The sequence below is a fragment of the Medicago truncatula genome, chromosome 4 (genome assembly GCF_003473485.1).
Source record: "Medicago truncatula cultivar Jemalong A17 chromosome 4, MtrunA17r5.0-ANR, whole genome shotgun sequence".
In the NCBI taxonomy this organism is placed as follows: Eukaryota; Viridiplantae; Streptophyta; class Magnoliopsida; order Fabales; family Fabaceae; genus Medicago; species Medicago truncatula.
The window spans coordinates 17,762,685-17,785,802 of NC_053045.1; the positions used below are offsets into that span (position 1 = coordinate 17,762,685).

General features: G+C 35.4%; 1 protein-coding gene across 1 annotated transcript; it reads left to right on the forward strand.

Moving 5' to 3' along the window:
- Nucleotides 1-771: 771 nt before the first annotated feature.
- LOC25479446 (peroxisomal membrane protein 11B) lies at nt 772-1,663 on the forward strand. The gene has a single exon (XM_024774861.2). It carries the CDS (start codon nt 881-883, stop codon nt 1,583-1,585), a length of 705 nt encoding a protein of 234 aa, XP_024630629.2. The 5' UTR covers nt 772-880; the 3' UTR covers nt 1,586-1,663.
- Nucleotides 1,664-23,118: the final 21,455 nt, after the last annotated feature.

A 23,118-nucleotide genomic window follows, 5' to 3' on the forward strand; every position in this document is an offset into this window, starting at 1 on the left:
CAATGTCTAATTTCCCTACAAAACTGCACTAGATGCATAAAAAAATCAAAGATAATCTTTTTAACAGAATAGATATAAAAATATATATAATATAGATCAAATGCATCTAAAGGTCCTTTAAGTTTTTCATTTTTCTTAAAGTGGTCTTTTAAGTTTCAAAAGTCCCAAACAAGTCCTTTTAATTTTCGAATCGTTTCAAACAAGTCCTATTGTAGATAGCATAGTTGGTAATTGCTTCCTTGAACTCATCTTTGATACCAAATCTGGCTCCTAACACCCCACTTAAAATTAGTCATCTTTTTAGGCATGACAAATGGTGGATAATGCTCTTTGTTGCTATCATCTGAATCATTACTATCATCCTCTAAAATGACTTGTTTGAAACGATTCAAAAACTAAAATGACTTGTTTGAGACTTTTGAAACTTAAAGGACCACTTTGAAACTTTTGAAACTTTTTTTTGAACAAATGGAACTTTTGAAACTTAAAGGACGACTTTGGGAAAAACAAAAAACTTAAAGACCTTTAGATGCATTTGACCTATAATATATTATATTCAAAGTCCAAAAAATTAGAACATATATACCACTTGATCAAATTAAAGCCTAATCAAGTGAATCATAGATGGTTAGATCTATACGTATAGCTAGAGGCAGTAGATGAAGAATACAACAAAACCAAGTGTCCTAATATTAAAAATGCACGAAATTCCAATGAAAAAAGAAAAAAAGAAAGAAATTGAATGGTCATATAAGGAAAATAAAATGTAACCACAAACTTCACTTATCCAAAAAACCAGTTCTTGTGACTCTAATTTAACTCATCAAAATTTTATATGGCACTTACAACTTAGAAAGAACACAATGATCCTATCCTCTACATGAACAAGACCAACCACATCCATATTTCTACCATGAATGACACAGTGGACAAATTGGTGATCTTCCTAGCAAAAAGAGATGGCATAGACAAGCTTGTGAAGACATTCCAATATGTTTCCAAGCTTGCAAACTGGCGTGTGGAAGTCACTCACCCTGATATATCCAAGAGGTTCAAAAATTGGGAAGTAGCTTCTGGTCTCAGCAGAAAAGCATTCAGAACTGGAAGGTTTCTCACTGGATTCAATGCTCTTAGAAGAAATCCTGGTTCTACTCTCACTTTAAGGTTACTAGCAGTGCTTTCTAATTCAGGAGAAATGGTCTATTTCTTCTTTGACCATTTTCTTTGGTTATCAAGAATTGGAACTGTGGATGCAAACTTGGCAAAGAAGATGAGTTTCATATCAGCTTTTGGTGAGGCTGTGGGATATGTTTTCTTCATTATAGCTGATTTCATTTTATTGAATGAAGGATTGAAGGCTGAGAAAAAGCTTAGAAGTTCAGAGGGAAAAGATAATGAGAAAGAGATTCAGAAATTAAAAAGTGATAGAATAATGAGGCTTATGGCTGTTGCTGCTAATGTTGCAGATTTGATTATAGCACTGGCTGAAATTGAGCCAAACCCTTTCTGCAATCACACTATTTCTCTTGGTATTAGTGGATTGGTTTCTGCATGGGCTGGTTGGTATAGAAATTGGCCTTCTTAAAGTCAATTAATTCTAAATGCACACTATGTAATGTTTTACTTTTCAATTAATTGAATGCTTAATTGTCTTGCCAATGAACTCTTCTTTTTGTTGGTATAATCTACATCGTAATCAGTTTCAACCTTTGATTGAGATTACACAAAAATAGCATAGTTATTTAAGGTCAGCTTAAACATAAAGATACTTAAAATAAAGAGAAACTTAAGTCGAATCAGTGTAAAGTGTAGTTATAACATTACATTAGTTTGAGGTGAAACTTAAGTCGAATCAAAGTGTAATGTGTAGTTATAACACTTTGATTATGGCTAAAGTAAGGTTTTTTATGTCACGTATCACTTTCACGTTTATTCGTAATATTTTTATTATTTATTATTTTTTAAAATTAATATTTAATTTGACATAAATATCTCAACAAACTTTTGATTTTATCTATTAAATATTTTACTCAACTTTTTTTTTTGAATTCCTAATATTGTATGTAATAGAAATATCTCAACAAATTACATATGATACCCTTCAACTATAAATCATCAATCTATCAATCAATAATATATATATATATATATATATATATATATATATATATATATATATATATATATATATATATATATATATATATATATATATATAAAGTAAGGTTTTTTATGCCACGTGTCACTTCCACGTATATTCGCAATATTTTTATTATTTTTCTATTTTTTAAAACCAATATTGATTTGACATAAATATCTCAACAAACTTTTGATCTTATCTATTAAATATTTTACTTAACTTTTTCATTGAATTCCTAATATTTTATGTAACAGAAATATCTCAACAAAAATAACACAAATTCCTAAAAGTTAATTTTATTATATATATGTAATATTTTTACTAAATCCAATTAATTTTATTTGTATGTGCATCTATAAATTTACGAGTATTTATAATATGGTATATTTTGTTATATTTGTATGTATTTATTAAGATATTCATCCAATTCCAATCCGTGATAAATTTTATTTGCGAATATCATACTTATAATTTTTTTATCTTCTTGAATATGTCTAACTCGCGCAACACCGGGTAAATACACTAGTAATAATAGTAGAGATATTAGATGGAATCCTAATATGAATATGAAAACTAGCATGGCGCAAAGCCACTCTAGCAAAGGAATGAGCGACTTCGTTGGCTTGTCTCCGAATAAACCTAACATCAAAGGTTACTAAATCAGAATCTAACATGCGTCTACAGTCATTGATTATTGCGCTAAAATTAAAGATGCCATTTTTACTGCCATAAAGACTATCTACCACAATTTTAGAATCAAGCTCAAAGTCCACAATACCTAGCTGTAGATCGCGAACCCAGTACATGGCAGATAATAAACCTAAAGCCTCACCCAAATCCACATCAAGGAGCGGAGACATCCATTGAGTCTTGGCCAAAACATAACATCCTTAATCATCTTGAATGCACACACAAATGTCAACCCAATTTCGAGCTTGAGAAAACGCATCAACATTACATTTAAATCTGCCGGGACTTGGTTTAATCCACTTCAAGTCATTCGGGTTAGCGGGATGTTGAGGGATAGGATGACGAATTGACTGAGCATTCCTCCAACTAGTAAGAAGAGATCATGCCCGAGAACAAATAGTTTGAGCTATTTCAGTAATATTGTTCCATACTTTATTGTTTCGATGCTTCCATTTACTCTAAAGGATCACACTGAAAACTTGCTTTTGCTGCTGGTCCAGGTGTTGTAAGGTAGCAAACACATTGGTTGGAAAGCTTGCATCAAAATCAAAAACAGTCATCAAAAGACTCCATAATCCACTCCGCTGCCAAAAAATCTTGATTTTATCACACATAAAGAACAAATGGGCACCATCCTCGCCAAAATCATCACACACTGCACACCTATCAATACACTGAACTCCTTTTGATTGCAATCGGATTCTTGTGGGCAAACAATTACGACAAGCTCTCCATAGGAAATTCTTGAACTTCGAGGGAAATTTTAATCTCCAAATACAACTCGAGTTACCTGACACACGGTGTTGTAAAACTTCCATATCATGATTCATAATATCCTTGTAAGCACTTTTAACTGAACAGGCACCATCCTTCTCGAACTTTCAAAGAGGAACATCATGAGTTACCGAAGGGAATAACGGAGTAATAAAAATATTTCTAGCAGTAGAATTGTAAAAAAAAAAACATTAATTAGCTCCATATTCCATTGTTTTCGGGGTGTAACCAACAAGTCAGAAACCGTGATAGATGGTCATTCCAAATGATGATGAGTAAACAGTAAAATTCGTGCAGTATTACTGAGCCATGGGTGATCCCAAACTGGAATGTGTTCTCCTGTGCCTATACTCCACTGAAAACCACGACGAATCACGTCTTTGGCACTCCATATGCTACGCCAAACATAACTAGGATTATGACCTATGCTAGCTCCAAAATAGTCACTTTGAGGAAAATATTTAGCTTCGAGTAAACGAGTGATTAGAGACTCTGGATCAGAAACCAACTTCCAAGCCTGCTTGCCAACCATAGCCATATTAAAATCCTTAAGTCCCTTAAAACCCATAGCTCCAAACACCTTAGGAATTGAAAGGCGTTCCCAAGATAGCCAGTGCAAACCTCGAGAATTCACTGAATTATGACCCCACCAGAAGGAGTTCAACATTTTCTCTATCTCATTAATGAGGGATTCCGGAAGAAGGAAAACACTCATCATATAGGAAGGAATAGATTGCAAAATAGACTTAATGAGAACCTCCCTTCCAGCCTGCGAGAGACATCTACTACTCCAGGAGTTGATTTTATTCCATATACGATCCTTAATAAATTTAAAAGTTGCATGTTTACTACGTCAAATCATAGATGGTAGCCCAAGATATTTACCTGTTCCCAACACTTGACGAACACCGAGACTAGTAGCAATGAGATTCTTCAAATCATCTGGAGTATTGCGACTACAAAATAATTCCGACTTTTGGAGATTAATGGCCTGCCCCAAAGCTTCTTCATAAGTAGCCAAAATATTCTTCATACAAACATCCTCACGTTCACAAGCTCTAAAGAAAAGAAAGAAATCGTCTACAAAGAGAAGATGAGAAATAACGGGTGCATATGTGCATATCATAGTAACTCTAATGTCATTACGACGTTCAGCTTCACGAATAAGGGAGGAAAAACCTTCAGCACAAATGATGAACAAATAAGGTGAAAGGGGATCACCCTGACGAAGGCCGTGTCCTGGTAGAATAGGATCCACCGATGCTCCATTAACCAAGACCGAGTAATCAACTGCCTCAACACAAAGCATAATCCAGCTAATCCATCGAGATGAGAAACCCATTTGAAGCATGATATCTCGTAGATAATCCCAATCTAGTCTATCATAAGCTTTACTGATGTCCAATTTAAGTGCAACATCCCCACTCTTTCCTTTAGCCTTTGCCTTCATATAATGAACAATTTCAATAGCCACCATGGCATTGTCTAAAATGGATCGACCTGGGACAAAACCTGACTGATTAATAGAAATGCATTTATCAAGCACCTGTTTGAGCCTATTAGCAAGCACCTTGGCTACAATTTTATACACAACATTACATAGTGCAATATGTCGCCAATCCTTCATTGAAGTCTGAGAATCACCTTTTGGTATAAGTGTAATATTAGTAGAATTGACATTCGGGTGGGAAACCACCGTTCTCTAACCATTTAAAACCTGTTTGATATACTTCATGATCACAAGTATCCCAAAAATGTTGATTAAAACCATCCAGCCCTGGACATTTATCTGCTTGCATAGAAAAAGCTGCTTGTTTGAACTCTTCTAAAGTAAAGGGAGCAGTTAACATATCATTATCTTCTATGGTGATCGTGGCAGGAACTAAACTAATAACATTGGCACGAGAGCCATTTGATTTTTGATATAGCTGCATGAAATAATCACGTGCAATATGCTTCAGACCATCTTCATACCAGCATTCAAAGCCATTTCCATCCTCTAAATGATCAATTCTATTCAACTTTCTCCTTGTAGTGACTGTCACATGGAAAAAATTTGTATTAAGGTCCCCATCTTTATACCAAAACGTTTTTGCTCTCTGTTTCCAAAAGACATCATCTTTAATCAACAATTTATCCAATTTATGTCGTAATATGTTAAAATAACTCACATTGGAACCATCCACATGTGTACGAGCTTGCGTTGAGTCTTACAAATTTCTTGCCTTGTATTTTGATTAACATTCTTGCTCCACTTAGAGAGATCCAAAGCACATTGATTAAGTTTATGAACAAGAGGTCGTTGACCATTACCCTTCCATCTTTGAGAAACAAATGGTCCAAACTCAGGTTCATCTAACCAAGCATTTTCAAAACGAAAACGACGTTAGCCACCAATAGTAGAGGGTTGTGGGGCAAAGTCAAGTAAGAGGGGGGTAGTGATTAGATGAAGTGGTAGTAAGGCATCCAAGTTTTGCACTCTGGAATTTATCAAACCAACTATCATTAGCCACGGCTCTATCCAATTTCTCCATCCATATGAATATCAGCAAGTCCAGCGTCCAAGACAGCCTGTCTGAAACCTTGAATGAGCCAAGGTTGACGATCTGACCTTCCTTTCTTTTCATTTGTTGCTAATACATCATTAAAATCTCCAACAATACACCAAGGAAGCTGAGAAAGATTGGATAAATGTCGAAGTAAATTCCAAGACTCTCTCCGTCTCCCTCCTTCGGCATACCATAAAATCCAGTTAACCTCCATCTTCCCCTCAAAGAATCATGGGGTAATAGTGTTTTACACCCCCTGTAATATAGGTCATTTCTGGTTTTTCCCCTGTAAAATATTTTTTTTTGAATTTCATCTTTGCAATTTGAAGATTTTTTGGTTTTTGACCTTTATGGAAAATTTCACCCCTGTAATTTGAGCAAATTTCGCTTTACCCCCTGTTAATTTGAGCAAATTTTGATTTACCCCCTGCCATATCTTCGATTTTGTACAGTCAAAATTCATGAAGGTCCAAAACCAAAAATCTTCAAATTACAAGGACGAAATCCAAATAAAATATTTTACACGGGGTAAAATCGAAAATGACCTATATTACAGGGGGTAAAACACTATTAACCCATGCAGCGACGAAGCTAGAGAAAATTCTACGCGCGGGCCATAAACAAAAAAAAATTATTTTTAAAACCAGCATATGAAATTTAAGGATAAAATATATTTTTTGTCCCATAAATTATAATTTTATAGGTTTAATCCTTACAAAAAATTTATTCAATTTTTGTCTCATCATTTAAAATTTTACTAAAAAAAAAAAGTGTATCTAGTCTTGCATTAATCTCTATAACAATAAATTAAGGACTAAAATTAAACAAAAATCTTAGAAACTTAACTTCAAAATTGTGAGTATTGTAGATACTAAAAATAAATTAAATTTGAAACTTAATTGATTCATAAAAAAAATCACAATAATTATGGACAAAACATGTTTTAAGAAGTCAATTTTATTCATAATTGATTGTTTAATAAAAGATTACTAATGTCTTTTCAATGTAAACAATAGGTTATTTGTAAGAACTTATTATCTATTTCGTTTGTTTCTCACTATTGTTGTTGAAATTTTCTCTGACTAAAAATAACAAACCAATACACATAAATCTATCAATGATGTAGTACTTTTTCACTTTCTTATTAATGTTAATTTTCGGCAACCAAACTTGTTTTAAAAAACCAAAGGGTCTTTTAAAAAACCAATAACCCTTAAGAGTTTTGATGATAACAAAGTATTAAAAAATTGTCAATTGGATATACTAATATTTGTTCTAGTGTACATGACTATAGACAAAAATTTGACATCTTAAAAGGGTCTTTGAAGAGCAAATACATCAACAAAAAGGGAAGCTTAAAGAGTCTGAAGAAAACTGCTCTTGAAGATAAAGCGCTCCTGAAGACAAAGTGCTCCTGAAGTGATGACGTCATTAGAAGCAAGGTCCTCAGACGCAAGTTCATCAGAAGCAAGTTTATCAGAAGCTGTAGCTCATCAGGAGATGCAGCTTAAAGCTTCAAAAGTTGTTTAACGGATTCAAACTCGTCTAAAGATTGCAGAAGACTGGAAAAGTATAGCAACGACTATTTTGGAAGGATTGAAAGGCATTGGATGCTTATTCTTCAAAGAGCGTTGACATAGTACGTTTGTACGAAGTATACAACTACTACCTCCACTACTCTGTTTTTGTCTCTGCTACAAGACAAGAAAAACAGCTCTGCCTGCAATGATGTTCCTTCAATGGGAATGCATTTGAAATTTATCCTTATTAGGACAATAACCATATCAGGAAAATGATCATTGGTGATTGATCAAAAGCTTCAAACGACTCTATTTTGAATGTGCTGGCAATTCAACGTCTCTTTCACACCTCTATATAAAGGAGTGAAGACTCAGAGTGTTAGAAGAACAATACCAAAAATTAACTGAGCCAAAACTCTGCTGAAATTGTTTTGCATTCAAAGTTCACTTAGAATTTCTCATCAAAGCTTATATCTTATAAATTCTAGAGTCTTTAGAGTTTGTATCTGATTTGTATTGTGAACACCACTAATTGTATATCAAGTGTTCAACCTCAAACATTTTTCTTGTAATTCTGTTTGAATTAAGAAGTCTCTTGCAGTTGTGCTTGAGCAATAGAAGTCTCTTGATTGTGTTCAGGAGCATAGGAAGTCTCTTGCAGTTGTGCTTGAGCATTTGAAGTCTCTTACTAAGTTTAGTAGTGAGCAATTGTAATCAGATATTACATAGTGAACTCTCCTTGGAAGTGCAAGGGGGACATGACTGATTTCCGGTTTGTGGAAGAAACCTGTATAAATTGCTTGTGTCTTTCTTCTCTCTCTCTCTCTCTCTCTCTCTGTTTTTTCCGCTGCAATTATTTCTGAACATCTCTTCAGAAGTAGAACTCTATCTGCTTCTGATCTGTGTTTTCAGTTAGGAGAAAAGGAAGAAAAAGGCAACACAATTCAACCTCTCTCCCCCCCCCCCCCCCCCCCCCCCCTTCAATTGGTATCTAGAGCCTTGGTCTGTTGTCAAACACTTAACAGTGTAATAGAGAAAGATCTAAGAAAAACATGTCTGGTGCCAGTGCAGAACCTGAATCCAGTACGAGAAGTAGTGCTATTCCATATGACTATGGTAGCAACAAGAAATCTGACTATGGAAAAGTTCCAAAGTTCAACGGAGATCTTGAAGAATTTTCCTGGTGGAAAACCAACTTCTACAGTCATGTCATGGGTTTAGATGAAAAGCTATGGGACATACTAGAAGATGGTATTGGTGACTTGGTCGTTGATGAAGAAGGAGCTGCTATTGATAGGAGAAAGCATACTCCTGATCAGAAGAAACTCTACAAGAAGCATCACATAATCAGAGGAGCACTTGTCAAAGCTATACCTAAAGCAGAGTATATGAAGATGAGTGACAAATCCACTGCTAGATCAATGTTTGCTTCTCTCTGTGCTTACTATGAAGGCAGTAAGAAAGTCAGAGAAGCAAAGGCTCTTATGCTTGTTCATCATTATGAGCTGTTCAAAATGAAAGATGATGAAAGCATTGAGCAAATGTACTCAAGATTTCAGGCTCTAGTTTCTGGACTTCAAATACTGAGAAAAGCTATGTAGCTTCTGATCATGTGAGCAAGATACTTAGAAGCTTACCTGCTAGGTGGAGACCAAAGGTGACTGCTATTGAGGAAGCCAAAGATTTAAACACTTTAAGTGTTGAGGATCTTGTCAGCTCTCTCAAAGTTCATGAGATAAGTCTTAATGAACATGAATCTTTCAAGAAAAGCAAATCCATTGCTCTACCATCAAGAGGAAAGTCATCAAAAGCTTTAAAGGTTGTGGAATCTGAAGAAGAATCACCTGATGGAGATTCTGATGAAGATCCTACTGAGAAGATGGCTATGCTCTCAAACAAGCTGGAGTATCTGGCAAAGAAGAATAGGAAGTTTCTGATGAAGAAAAATGGCTACAAGAACTCCAAGAAAGAAGATCAGAAGGGATGCTTAACTGTAAGAAGCCTGGACACTTCATTGCGAATTGCCCTGATCTTCATAAGGAAAAATCAAAGGACAAGTCAAAGAAATCTAGCTTCAATACAAGGAAATTCAGGAAGTAGATTAAAGGAGCTTAATGGCAACATGAGAGGATTTAAACAGTGAATCAGATTATGAAAAGGAGGATTATGAAGAAGATGCTAAAGTAGCTGTTGGGTTAGTGGCTATAGTGACTTCAGAAGCAGATTCTGATTCAGACTCTGAAGATGAAAATGAGATATATTCTAAATTTCCCAGAGAAGAATTGTAACACCCCGTTTTCCCAACTTAAAAATTTCACATATAATCACATATAAAATCAGAGCATTTTCAACATAAACGGAATGTCACACTTCTTTTCATAAATCATAAACAGAATAAAATAACTATCTATCCTTCTAATTCAACAACATATCATTTATTACATCGCAGCGGAATTTATTCAACATTTAAACATCTTTGGCACACAGGCCTCTACATAAAATCTCATAAAATTGTTCCAACAACATGTTCTTAAACTTCATAAATAATACGTAAGGAACAGAAAGCAATAACAAATTCCCATCCCGTTACGTATCAGAGCACCTAAGACACCTGTGAGGGAAAGTCCACTCACGACAGCAACTAACAGCTACTATTATGCATCACCTGCATGTTACCCATACGAAGGGCAACATTTCCAAGTAGAATGGGTGAGATTTACAATCAATAATAATAGGTATATAAATCATCAACTGTATTTAACAACCTAATTAACAAGGGATAAGTCAACAGTCTTGTTTCATACTTCATCAACATTAACAACACCTACAAACTCAACCAACAACAACGACAACAACTCAACCAACAACAACGACTATGCAACGACACAACGACAAATGCGACAATGCACATGCATGTGGTACCATTTTAACGCGTTTGAATGAACGAGCATTCACAGGGCATAAGCCCTCAACAATTTGAATGAACTAGCATTCACAGGGCATGAGCCCTCAACAATTTGAATGATTAAACATTCACAGGGCATGAGCCCTCAACAATTTGAATGACAAGGCATTCACAGGGCATAAGCCCTCAACAATTTATGAGTATGCAATGGACTCAAAATTTGTGTATATCAACATACAACTCAACAACATCAACGACAACAACATCTGTGCATAAATAATTATGACTTACTGTACAACTTGGTCAACTATGACACAACGACTATTAAAAACGAGATTCATCAACATAGCACATATTCACATGACTATATATATATATATATATATATATATATATATATATATATATATATATAATACATCAATCAATAAGCAGTCATGTTCTTGGTAAACAATGCAGTCACATATAATCAGTATTATAGCCCAAAGAATCCTACCCAACAATACACACTACAAGGAACACAAAACACCGGATCTGGCTTCAGCCATTGTGCAACTCGCCAGGTGAGTGCACTGCTCGCTATGGCGAGCTCAAGAAAATGGGCAACTCGCTATGGCGAGTAAGTCACTCGCCGTGGCGAGCAAAAAATAGCTGCTCTCGGAAGTTTTGACATTTTTCACACTAAATCCTCATTTTTAAGCTCCTTAATCCCCTTTTTGATCCAAAAACTTGCCCAGTCCTCTCTGTACATGTCCAGGCACTCAAAACCATCCAACACACGACCTAAAACAACATTTTAAAAATCAAGGTTTCTCTCTCTGGTACTCGCTATGGCGAGCGATCTTGCTCGCTAGGCGAGCGATGAATATTGCTCACTCGCGAGGCGAGACGAGCTACTCGCGGAGGTGAGCGATGAATGTCAGTACGGGCAGATTGCAGTTTTTCTCAAAAATTCACCCAAACCCATGGTTCTAACCTTAAAACTGATTCTAAACATCATCCCATGAATCATCTAAGGTCTGTACACCATTTTTGCACCAATTCTACATGTTTCCATTATCTAATCATCAAATTATAACTTTTAACCCTAATTCCAACTTCTAAACTTCAACCTAAACCATGTTAAATCAATTTCAGAATTCACATACACTATGATTATTGGGAGTTAGCCTCACCCTTACCTTAATTCAGACGAACGAAGCTCTACGATCTCTCCGGTTCTTCACTTGGCTCTTCGCCCTTTTTCTCCCCCAATGCTTGTTTTCACGTGAAATGTTTTTCTGACTTCTCAATTTCTTAACTCCTTAACTTAGCTCCCATTTGTTTTAATTAACCCCACACAACTCTCCTTATTTCTAATTCTCACATATTCTAATAAATAATAAAAATATAACATTTAATAAAATACAACACACCACAAAATCAACGTAATTCATATAAGTCATATAAAAGACTTTAAATCAACCAAAATATTTAAATGAATAAATAGGGTGTTACAACTCTCCCCAACTTAAGAATTTTCGTCCTCGAAAACATACCTCAATCAAACAACTCTGGATAAGACTCCAGCATCTTACTCTCCAACTCCCACGTCAAACTCTCACCAGTTGCTCCTCCCCAAACAACTTTCACTAGAGGTATCTCCTTGCCTCTCAACTTATTCACTTCGCGACCTTCAATTCTCAATGGTAAGGTCTCTATCGTAAGATTATCTCTAACTTGCACATCATCCCTCGGAATCACATGCGATGGATCCAATACATACTTCCGAAGTTGCGACACATGAAACACATCGTGCAAGTTCGAAAGATGTGGTGGCAAACCCACTCTATATGCCACTGTTCCAACTCTTTTAGATATCTGATACGGACCAATAAACCTCGGCGTCAACTTCTTTGGCTTCAAAGCACGGCCAGCACCTGTCACAAGAGTGACTCTTAGAAACACATGGTCTCCTTCTTGAAATTCAAGGTCTTTCCTGCGCTTATCGTGATAAATCTTCTGTCGACTCTGCGACGCTTTCATATTTTCTCTTATTAGCTTAACCTTTTATGTAGTCTGGTGAACAATATTCGGTCCCAACACTACACTCTCACCCGACTCAAACCAACATAACAGAGTTCTGCACCTCCGACCATACAAAGCTTTGAATGGTGCCATTCCTATACTAGAATGGTAACTTTTGTTGTACGTGAACTCTATCAGCGGTAGATGACTATCCCAAGTCCCACCTTGCTCAAGTACACAAACTCTCAACAAATCCTCTAATGGCAGAATCGTCCTCTCCGACTGACCATCTGTTTGCGGATGATAAGCCGAACTCAACCTCAACTTAGAACCCAACGCCTCTTGCAAACTTTTCCAAAATCTACAAGTAAATCTTGGATCTCTATTTGACACAATGCTCGACGGAACACCATGTAGCTTCACAATATCACGAATATAAATTTCTGCCAACTGAGCCACTGGAAAACTAATATTGATTGGAATAAAGTGTGCCGACTTCGTCAATCTATCAACAACCACCCAAATGGTATCATGCCCTCTCGGAGTATTCGGTAAACTTGTTACAAAATCCATGGATATGCTATCCTATTTCCACTCCGGCACATCTAACGATGTCAACAACCCAGCAGGCTTCTGATGTTCAACTTTAGATTTCTGACAAATCAAACATTCATATACAAACTGTGCAACATTACGTTTGAATGCGGACCACCAAAACAATTTCTTCAAGTCATGATACATCTTTGTAGCTCCCTGATGAATACTTAAGCTACTTCTGTGACTTTCTTCTAAAATCAACTTTTTTAACTCATCATTATCAGGAATACAAATTCTACCGCGGAATCTCAACACACCTTGATCATCAACCTTGAAGTCACCATCTTCAGTTTGATTTTTAGCAACCAACAAGTCCACAAACTTAACATCAACTTTCTGCACTTCTTTAATATTGTTCAAGAACTCACTGTTGATCTTCAACATACCCAACTTCACACTCTGAGGCGACAACTCACAAACTAGACTCAAGTCTCTAAAATGTTCAAGCAACTCAAACTCTTTAACCATCATAGCTGACATATGCAATGTCTTCCTGCTCAAAGCATCTGCAACAACATTTGCTTTACCTGGATGATAATTCAAACCAAAATCATAGTCCTTCAACAATTCAAGCCACCTTCGCTGCCTCATATTCAATTCCTTTTGATCAAATAAATATTTCAAACTCCTGTGATCACTAAACACCTAAAATCTGGAGCCGTACAAATAATGCCTCCAAATTTTCAACACAAAAACCACAGCAGCCAACTCTAAATCATGCGTAGGGTAATTCCGCTCATGAATTCTCAACTGTCTCGAAGCATAAGCTACCACCTTGCCATCTTGCATAAGCACACCACATAAGCCCAACTTGGACGCATCACAATATACAACAAAAGGTTCATCTGGCTTCGGTAAAATTAAAATTGGAGTCGTCGTCAACCGTTGCTTCAACTCATTGAAACTATTCTCGCACTGAGCATCCCACACAAAAGCTTTACCTTTGCAGGTCAAATGAGTCAATGGAAGTGCCAACTTCGAAAATCCTTCTATAAATCTGCGGTAATAACCAGCCAAACCCATAAAACTTCTAATCTCTGTAACTGACTTCGGAGTCTCCCATTGTGATACTGCATCAACTTTTGACGAGTCTACTGCAATACCACTACCAGAAATAATATGGCCAAGAAAATTTACTTCACTTAACCAGAATTCACATTTGGACCATTTGGCATACAGCTTCTTTTCCTTCAACACTTGCAACACAACCTTCAAATGTTCTGCATGTTCTTCTTCAGTCTTAGAGTATATCAAAATATCATCAATAAACACAACCACAAACCGATCCAAATAAGCATGGAAAATTCTATTCATGTACTCCATAAACACACCCGGCGTGTTAGTAACACCGAAAGGCATCACTGAATATTCGTAATGTCCATATCGTGTCCTAAAGGCCGTTTTCTGCATATCTTCATCTTTTACTTTAATCTGATGGTAACCCGACCTCAAATCAATCTTGCTAAACACGCGTGTACCCACTAACTGATCCATTAAATCATCAATTCTCGGAAGTGGATACCTATTATTTATCGTCACTTTATTCAACTGACGGTAATCTATACACAACCTCATGCTACCATCTTTCTTCTTAACCAACAACACCGGCGCTCCCCAAGGTGAAACACTCGGTCTTACAAAATTCTTATCAGGTAAATCCACCAACTGTTTCTTCAACTCTGATAACTCAGACGCTGACATACGGTAAGGCGCCATCGACACAGGCTTTGTACCCGGAACAAGATCGATTGAAAACTCAACTTCCCTCTCTGGCGGCACATCAGGAATTTCATCATGAAAAACTTCTGGAAATTCACACACAATTGGCAACCTATCAATCACAACCTGGTTCTCTACAGACAAGTATGCCATTAAAGAAAACATTAAGATCCCATCACGTTCTAACTACTTCAGCTGTTTAGTAGTCAAGAACTCAACTTTACTCTCTTCCTCCGCAGAAGAAAAATGCACCGTCTTACTAAAACAATTGATATGAACATGGTTATACTCCAACCAGTTCAACCCAAAGATTACATCCATACCCGTCAACGGCAAACATACTAGATCAACTTCAAAATCTCTACCAAACATAGACAACAGACAAATCAAACAAACGAGAGAAGTAGTTACTGAACCCTTAGCTGGAGTTTCAACAACCATTTCTCCACTCATACTTGACATAACCAGACCCAACTTATATGCACAATCAACAACAATGAAACAATGTGTAGCACTAGTATCAATAATAGCAATTAAAGGAGTACTATTAAAGAAACAAGTACCTCTGATAAGTCGGTCCTCATTAACCGTCTGCGTACCAGTCACCTTTCCACCTGCCTGAACCCTCTTAGGCTTCTTGCACTGCGAACTAAGATGACCTTCTTCGTCACAATTGAAGCAAACAATATCACCACGCTTGCATTCCGCTATCGTATGCCCTTTCTTCCCACATCGGAAGCACTTCTTCTCATCACCATTGCAAACATTACTCTTGTGGCCCTTCTCACCACACTTGTAGCAAACAATCTCAACAGGAACGTCTCTTCTCTTAGGTCTCCTCTCATCATTCAATCTTTACTTCCCTTTGTCAGCAAGAGCAATGTCGGGCTTCGGAAGACCTTGCTGACCTTTGTTCCTCCGCTCACTCATAACCTTTGTCATACCCCAATTTTTGACCTAAGATTATATGATGGGGGTACATAATTGTGTGAATGAAGTAAGCACTAGAAAAATATTATTTGGAAATGAGATGTTAAATATTTAATTTAATCATTATTTAAAAAGTGCTTTTCTTTGTCCCCATGTTTTGCTAGAATATTTTAGAACGCAATCTAGAATATTTTGAAACACAATCCGAAATATTTTGGTAGGCAATCTAATATATTTTAGTATTTGACCTGAAATATATTTTGATACACAATAATATATTTATGTACTGAATAACATATTTATGTACTGCATAATATATTTTTGTACTCAATATAATATATTTTAGTACTCAATTAGGATATTTTTGTACTACATGAATTACTTGTCCCCAATGTTTCTCACCTATTAGTTGCGAAGTTTCTCTATAAATAGAGAGCTCACACAATGCATTCTGGACCGAAATTCACAGTTGATGATTCCTGTGCTTTTCCTCTCTTCTCCCTTCTTCGACTTGTGTTGACGAGTCTTTCTTCTTTTTCTACTCCTTTCTGTCTCTTTCGATTTCAAGGTATTTATTTTTTTTATTTTGCTCTTATGTTATAAAAAATGCAAAAAATTAGATTATGTTAAGAGATTTTGTGATGATTCAACCTCACTACAAAATTCTCATGCTTTAGCTTTAGGTTTTATTTATCATTCAAATAACAAAAATCACAAAAATATGTTCATAATAAACCTTGATTCTTCAATCAAGTGATTCCCCTTTTTATTTTTATTTTCTTAATCAAATATTAATCAATTTAATTCTGCTTTGAGTCTCTTTTCTTTTAAAAAAAATACAAACAAATTCTTATTTGCCACTTGGCTTTTCATTTTAAAACCTTTTTCAAAACTAATAAAAAACACATAACCAATCAAACGTCAATTTCTACCCCGAACTGTAACACCCCGTTTTCCAAACATAAAAATTTCACATATAAATCAGATTAGTTCAACGTAAACGGAATGTCACACTTCTTTTCATAAAATAATAATGGAATAAAATAACTATTTATCCTTCAAAATTCAACAACATATTATTTAATACTTCGCAGCGGAATTTATTCAACATTTAAGCATCTTTGGCATAAGGGCCTCAACATAAAATCTCTTAAAGTTATTCCAACAACATGTTCACGATAATTCATAAAATAATACGTAAGGAATAGAAAGCAACAACAAAATTCTCATCCCGTTACGTATCAGAGCACCTAAGACACACGTGAGAGAAACCCACTCACGACCGCGACTATTCTTGGTTACTTGCAAGTTACCCATGTATAGAGACAACATTTCCAAGCAGAAGGGGTGAGATTTCACAAACAATAATAATAAGCATTTAATTCATCAAATGCATTTAACAACTTAAACTTCATCAATTAGTAATAATAATTCTTCATATAATACTTCTTTAACAACTCCTAAACAACATCATGTAATCATCATAACAACTTCATAATCAACATCATAGACAACATCATAATAACATCATAATCAAAATCATAAACAAATCATAACAACATCGTAAACATCATATAACATCATAACAATTTCATAATCAACATCATAAACATCATCATAATAACATCATAATCAACATCATAAACTACCTTCTTTTTTCTTCTTTCTTAACGTGAGTGGTCAGATAAGTCCTAACTCGGACTTGAGGGAAATATAAGATAGGACGGGGTACAATCATAGTGACATACCAAGAGCATTCTTGAGTGATGTTTACATGTGATAACCCTACTCGGTGGAGGCCTCACGGAAGGTAGTACTCTTGTTGTCATGAGCATTCATGTCAACGTTATTACTTTCAATGTGAGCGTCCGTCGAAGCCGTGGACCTTAGTAACTGTAACACTCCTATTTCTATTAAAGCAATTAAACATGCAAATAATACATTTATTCAAGAAATAGAAAAATTCAAAAACCAATAAACATGTATATAAACCTCAACAGTCGCAGCGGAATATAAACCATAGTAATCCAAATATACATGTCATGAATCAATTATTACATCCACATAGATGAATCTCAAAATCCCAACATACGGGTAAATCTCCGATCATAACAAATAATCCAAAACAAAAGATAACCTAATCTAGACCGACACAACAAGCCTAGATCAGAGCCGACTCAACACCGATATCGGAGAAAGCTCCCGATATCCCAAGCACAAACTCACCAAGCACTACTCCTGCACAACGTCTACTCACCCATACAGGTAAGTAGGCGGTTAAAACCACTGGGGGTAAGTATTACATCCAAATAGCAGTTAACATGGATATTTCAGTTAATCATCATGCATTTGATCAATAATAGTCACACATTAATACTTACATCACACCCCGATATTTCACATCAATACTCATCAATTATATGAACAATTATCGATTCACAAATATTCGTTCACAATCACCAATCACATTTATCATGGATAATCATTAATCACATTTCATGAACAATCACATATATCAAATAAGACTCATGTCATGATATGCACTTATTGACACATAAATACATGTGGTACCAAATCTCCAAAAGGTCGTCACCTTCGATGATAAAAGACATCGTATGTAAGGGTTCACACCCGCCTTACATAATCTCTGAAGTAAAAGAGCTCAACCCTTTTACAACTACACAACTATGATACATGGACATGTAACAAGACTCGATAATGCGACAACAATCACAATTTTCTCCACAATATATAGGACAACACCCAATTATATTGTTCATCTCCACATCATTTGCATTATTAAGAAAATATGTCCACACACAATTAAATCATAGCATTCATCATCACCACATCAACATGATCATCAATAATCAACAATGTCATTCAACATCAACTATCACATATAGTTTCACCATTTCAAGCATTCTCATATTCCAAGTAATAGGGAAAACAACATCTCATGATAAATATCATATTCAACATATAACCATTCAACATCAACTATCACATATAATTTCACCATCCAAGCAATCCTTACATTCTAAGTAAGATAGCATACATATCTCATGATAAACATCATATCCAAAATATAATCACTAATTCATACAACTTCACTTAGTCATACAAGAATAGTCACCATAATTCATAAGACAATTAGTTCAAGAAACATTTCCGACCAAAGACTGTGTCAAGTGGCAAACGACCAACATTGACAATTCCCAACACAAAACAACATAGACAAGTTGAGAGTTCTCAAACAACCTTAACCAATCATGTATTCATGAATTTAAGTTGCCTCTGGACCATTAAACATTAATCCAAGAACAACTTAAGTTCGTATGAAAAACCCCATTTCACACAACTTTTCACATTCCCACCCGAAATATCACCTTTTACATGATTAGAACAAATGAACTAAAACCAAATAAATAAACTCTAGGACCTCAACCATGTATATACACAAGTCATATATGAGTGCAGTAGTGTATACATCAACGTTTCATAGGCCAACTCGCTTAAATTCAAGTTTTGCAAAGATTCATATCACAAATGTTTCATCAAAGTCAAGAAAACACAAGGACTCACTAAGCCCTTAATACAAAGCTATTTCTTCCATAAAAACATCCCTAGATGATTAGGATAAAGTCCCTATACTTAGAAATAAGTTTGGAAACAATTGGATCAAAGAAAATTGCATTTTTAGGGTTTTTGAAAAGACAGCATCGTGGCACGTTGGCTTCCCATCGTGGCACGATTTTTCCAGCATCAGAAAGACTGAAAACCTGGTCCAAATCATGGCACGATCCTGGTTTGACAGACAACACCAGATTTTCCAATTTCACGTTTTCGCGTGTAAAAATCAAACCGTTAATCCGTTTTCGATGCCGTTTTTGTAACGCCCACTTTCGTTTAATCGTTTACTTAATCGAGTTTAGGCGATTATATTATAATTATATAATATATGCATGATTTTGATATGTTTTGATGATTTACGATGATTTTGGTGATTTGATTGATGACGTGATAAGTTATGAATTTTGAAGGCTTTGATAAGGATATGAGATTTATTTTATTGTAAAATAAAATAAAGATTTGAAAATAATATAAAATATTTAGTTGAGGCCTGTTTTGATATTTTAGATAGTTTTGGGGGAGAAAGTGAGATAAGATAAGTAATTAAGAGGAGATATAAAAGAGTTAGACCTAGTTTTAGAAAAACATTTGTTGTACGTACGTTTTTGGAGAAAAAGCCAAGAGAAGAGAAACCAAGAGAGAGGGCTGCGATTTCTGCAAAACAAGGTAAGGGTGAGACTAATAACTCAGTAATGTTAGTTATGGTAATTCTGATGATTAATTGACAAAGTTAGGATTGATTTAGAGAAGTTTTGAAATTAGGTCAAATCCCTAAAATTGATAATTTAACGGTAGGAATTGATTAGATTGCTGTAGAAAGTGTTCCTGGACCTTAGATAATGTTTAGGACAAACTTTGCAATCAATACTAGGCTTAGAACCATGTGAATCGTCGGATTTTTGTGAAAATAGGAAGCCTGGCCGTAGCGACATTCATCGCTCGCCACGGCGAGCTACGATCCTCGCCTCGCGAGTGATGATCTTCATCGCTCGCCACGCGAGTCTTTCCCTTCGCCTCGCGAGTTCCTTTGGTATTGCTCGCCATAGCGAGCAACCTTACTCGCCATAGCGAGCTAAGGCAGAGAGCATGTAGGATTTTGTATTTTTGACCCTTTAGTTGGACCTTGAGCGCCTTGAGTGCCTGAACATACCTAGTAATGATTAGGAATGAATGTAGGGCAAGATTAGACCCAGAACAACTTTAGTTTGGGAATTGTTTGGTACTCGCCACGGCGAGTAAGAACCCTCGCCTCGCGAGCACTTCCAGCTTTGAGTGTCTTGAGTGTTTGTGCGATATGTGTCGCATGTTTGGATCAAGAGTGAACCCCCTTATGATAATGAGACCTAATGATGACGTTTAATGCAGTATGTAAAGCTGTTTAAGATATGTTGATATTAATTGAGTATGATTAATGTATTCTACAATTATGTAAGATATGAAAGTTTAATTATGATACAATTGATGTGCTATTGATATAATGATATCATCCTGTTATGTGACCTGATTATGTTGCTGCTGTTATTTAACTAAGTGCATAGTGTATATATACATGATGAAATGATGACGTTTAGCTCCAAATTATTGGATGCATGTTGATATGTTGATTACGGTGATTTGTTCATATGAGTCCATGCATAGCATTTCATTGAGCTTAGTCCTCACCACGATTATTAGGAGCTTTGTCCTCCGCACGATTTATAGGAGCTTTGTCCTCCGCACGATTAAAGTATATTAATACTTATGATGACGATTGGTACCACATGCATATAAGGAGTCTAAGAGCATTGTCACATTGTCATGTCCATAATGCTATGTTGTTGATGACGATTGAAATGTGAATACGTGATACTTGTTATTTGAATATGCAAAGTTATTTAAGAATGATTATGCTGTTGATGTTAATTATGATTCGAATTACTTTGATTAACATTATTTTGTTATGAAATCTCACCCTTTCTGCTTGAAAATGTTGCCCTTCGTATGGGTAACTTGCAGGTGATCGTGCTTAGTGTGCAGTTGCCGTCGTGAGTGGCCTTGCCTTCACTGTGTCGTCTAGGTCGCTCTGATACGTAACGGGATGGGGTTATTTGCATGCTTCATTCTCTTACGTGACTATCATGTTTATGTTTTATGATGTTGAACAATTATGATGTTTGTGAAGTTGATTTAACTCATTTGAGATATTTTGATGGGGCCTACGTGCCAAACTGTTTTATGGATTACGAACTAAATTCCGCTGCAACGTTTGAAATAATTGTTGAAGTTAAATTGTTATTTAACTGATTTTGGATTATGTTTGTATGTGATATCCCGTTTATGCTGAATACTCTGATAAAATGTTTAGAAATTTTTATATTGGAAAAATGGGGTGTTACAGTTTTCACATACGTGTTCCTAACATTTAGCACTATCATAATGCACAGAAAAATCCCAATTTCAACAACCTCAAATTCATTTTACAAATCTCACACAAACACTCATTTTCCAAAACGGTTAACATATGAATTTTCAAACGAAACTCCCGTTTTCTCCCAAAACGACTCGACTATCATAACCACAACATAAAAACAGAAATTCCATCAAGTTTAACTCATCCAACCACATAGACAACTCAGTCAACAACTTTGTATATCAAATTCCACTTTGGGTTCTTCACATGAACATCTAGCACAACTCCACCAATACAAACAACTTATTTCATAAAATGGAATACTTATGATATCATTCAACAACAACAAGATATCTACTTCAACAACACTTCATTTAGACATGAATTCAACCATAATTCAACAACACAATATCCCAATCCAACAATTGAGCAAAACACATAAGTATCCATTTTCACGAAACCAACAACAACAACTTATTTCGCAACAACAAAATTATGAATCATGCATACCCAAGCCATGAATTAGCATCCATAACATCACTTAACAACAACAACATCTATTGATCATGAAACATATCACAATAATCAACAACCATGCATAATTCACCAATTGAGCATAATTTACAAACTACCCATTTTCATACATCATGAACTTGCAATTTCATCATCAACAATTCATTTAACATCAAATTAACATATTCAAACATATCTCTGCACGAATTTCAATGATTGGGTTCATGATAATCACTTATTCTCATAATCAATTATGCATAGAACAAGAGAAAAAGAATTAACCAAATGATTATGATAAAGACTAACCCCCTTACCTTAAATGAAGATTAATCCCAACTTAGGCTTCACTTTAGCTCCTAAGCTCACTCCAATCTTAATTCTTCAAGCTCTCCCTCTTCTCTCTAACCCTTGTTCTTCTCTTCTCCCACTTTCTCTCTCTACCTCTCTCTAGAAAATATCTTATGAAATGAATGAAGTGATATTTCCTAAGACAACTCATTAGGTATAACCCTCAATGGGCCTAACCTAGTTTCTAGTGGGCTTAACCCATTTCTATTCAACTAAAAATATTTCTACACTTCAAACGATAATTAACTAATAACGGTAAAATGTCACTAACGGTCACTAAACGGTAAAATCTCAATTTACTCTAGTAACTTAATGAAATAACTATTCTCACTAATCACTAAAAGTAATTCCCGCCAAAAATTATAATTTTACCCGTTCTCACAAAATGACCAAAATACCCTTAA

Excerpts from the sequence above, each read along its gene's own strand:
- LOC25479446 (XM_024774861.2), top strand. The coding sequence starts at position 881 with ATGAACAAGACCAACCACATCCATATTTCTACCATGAATGACACAGTG.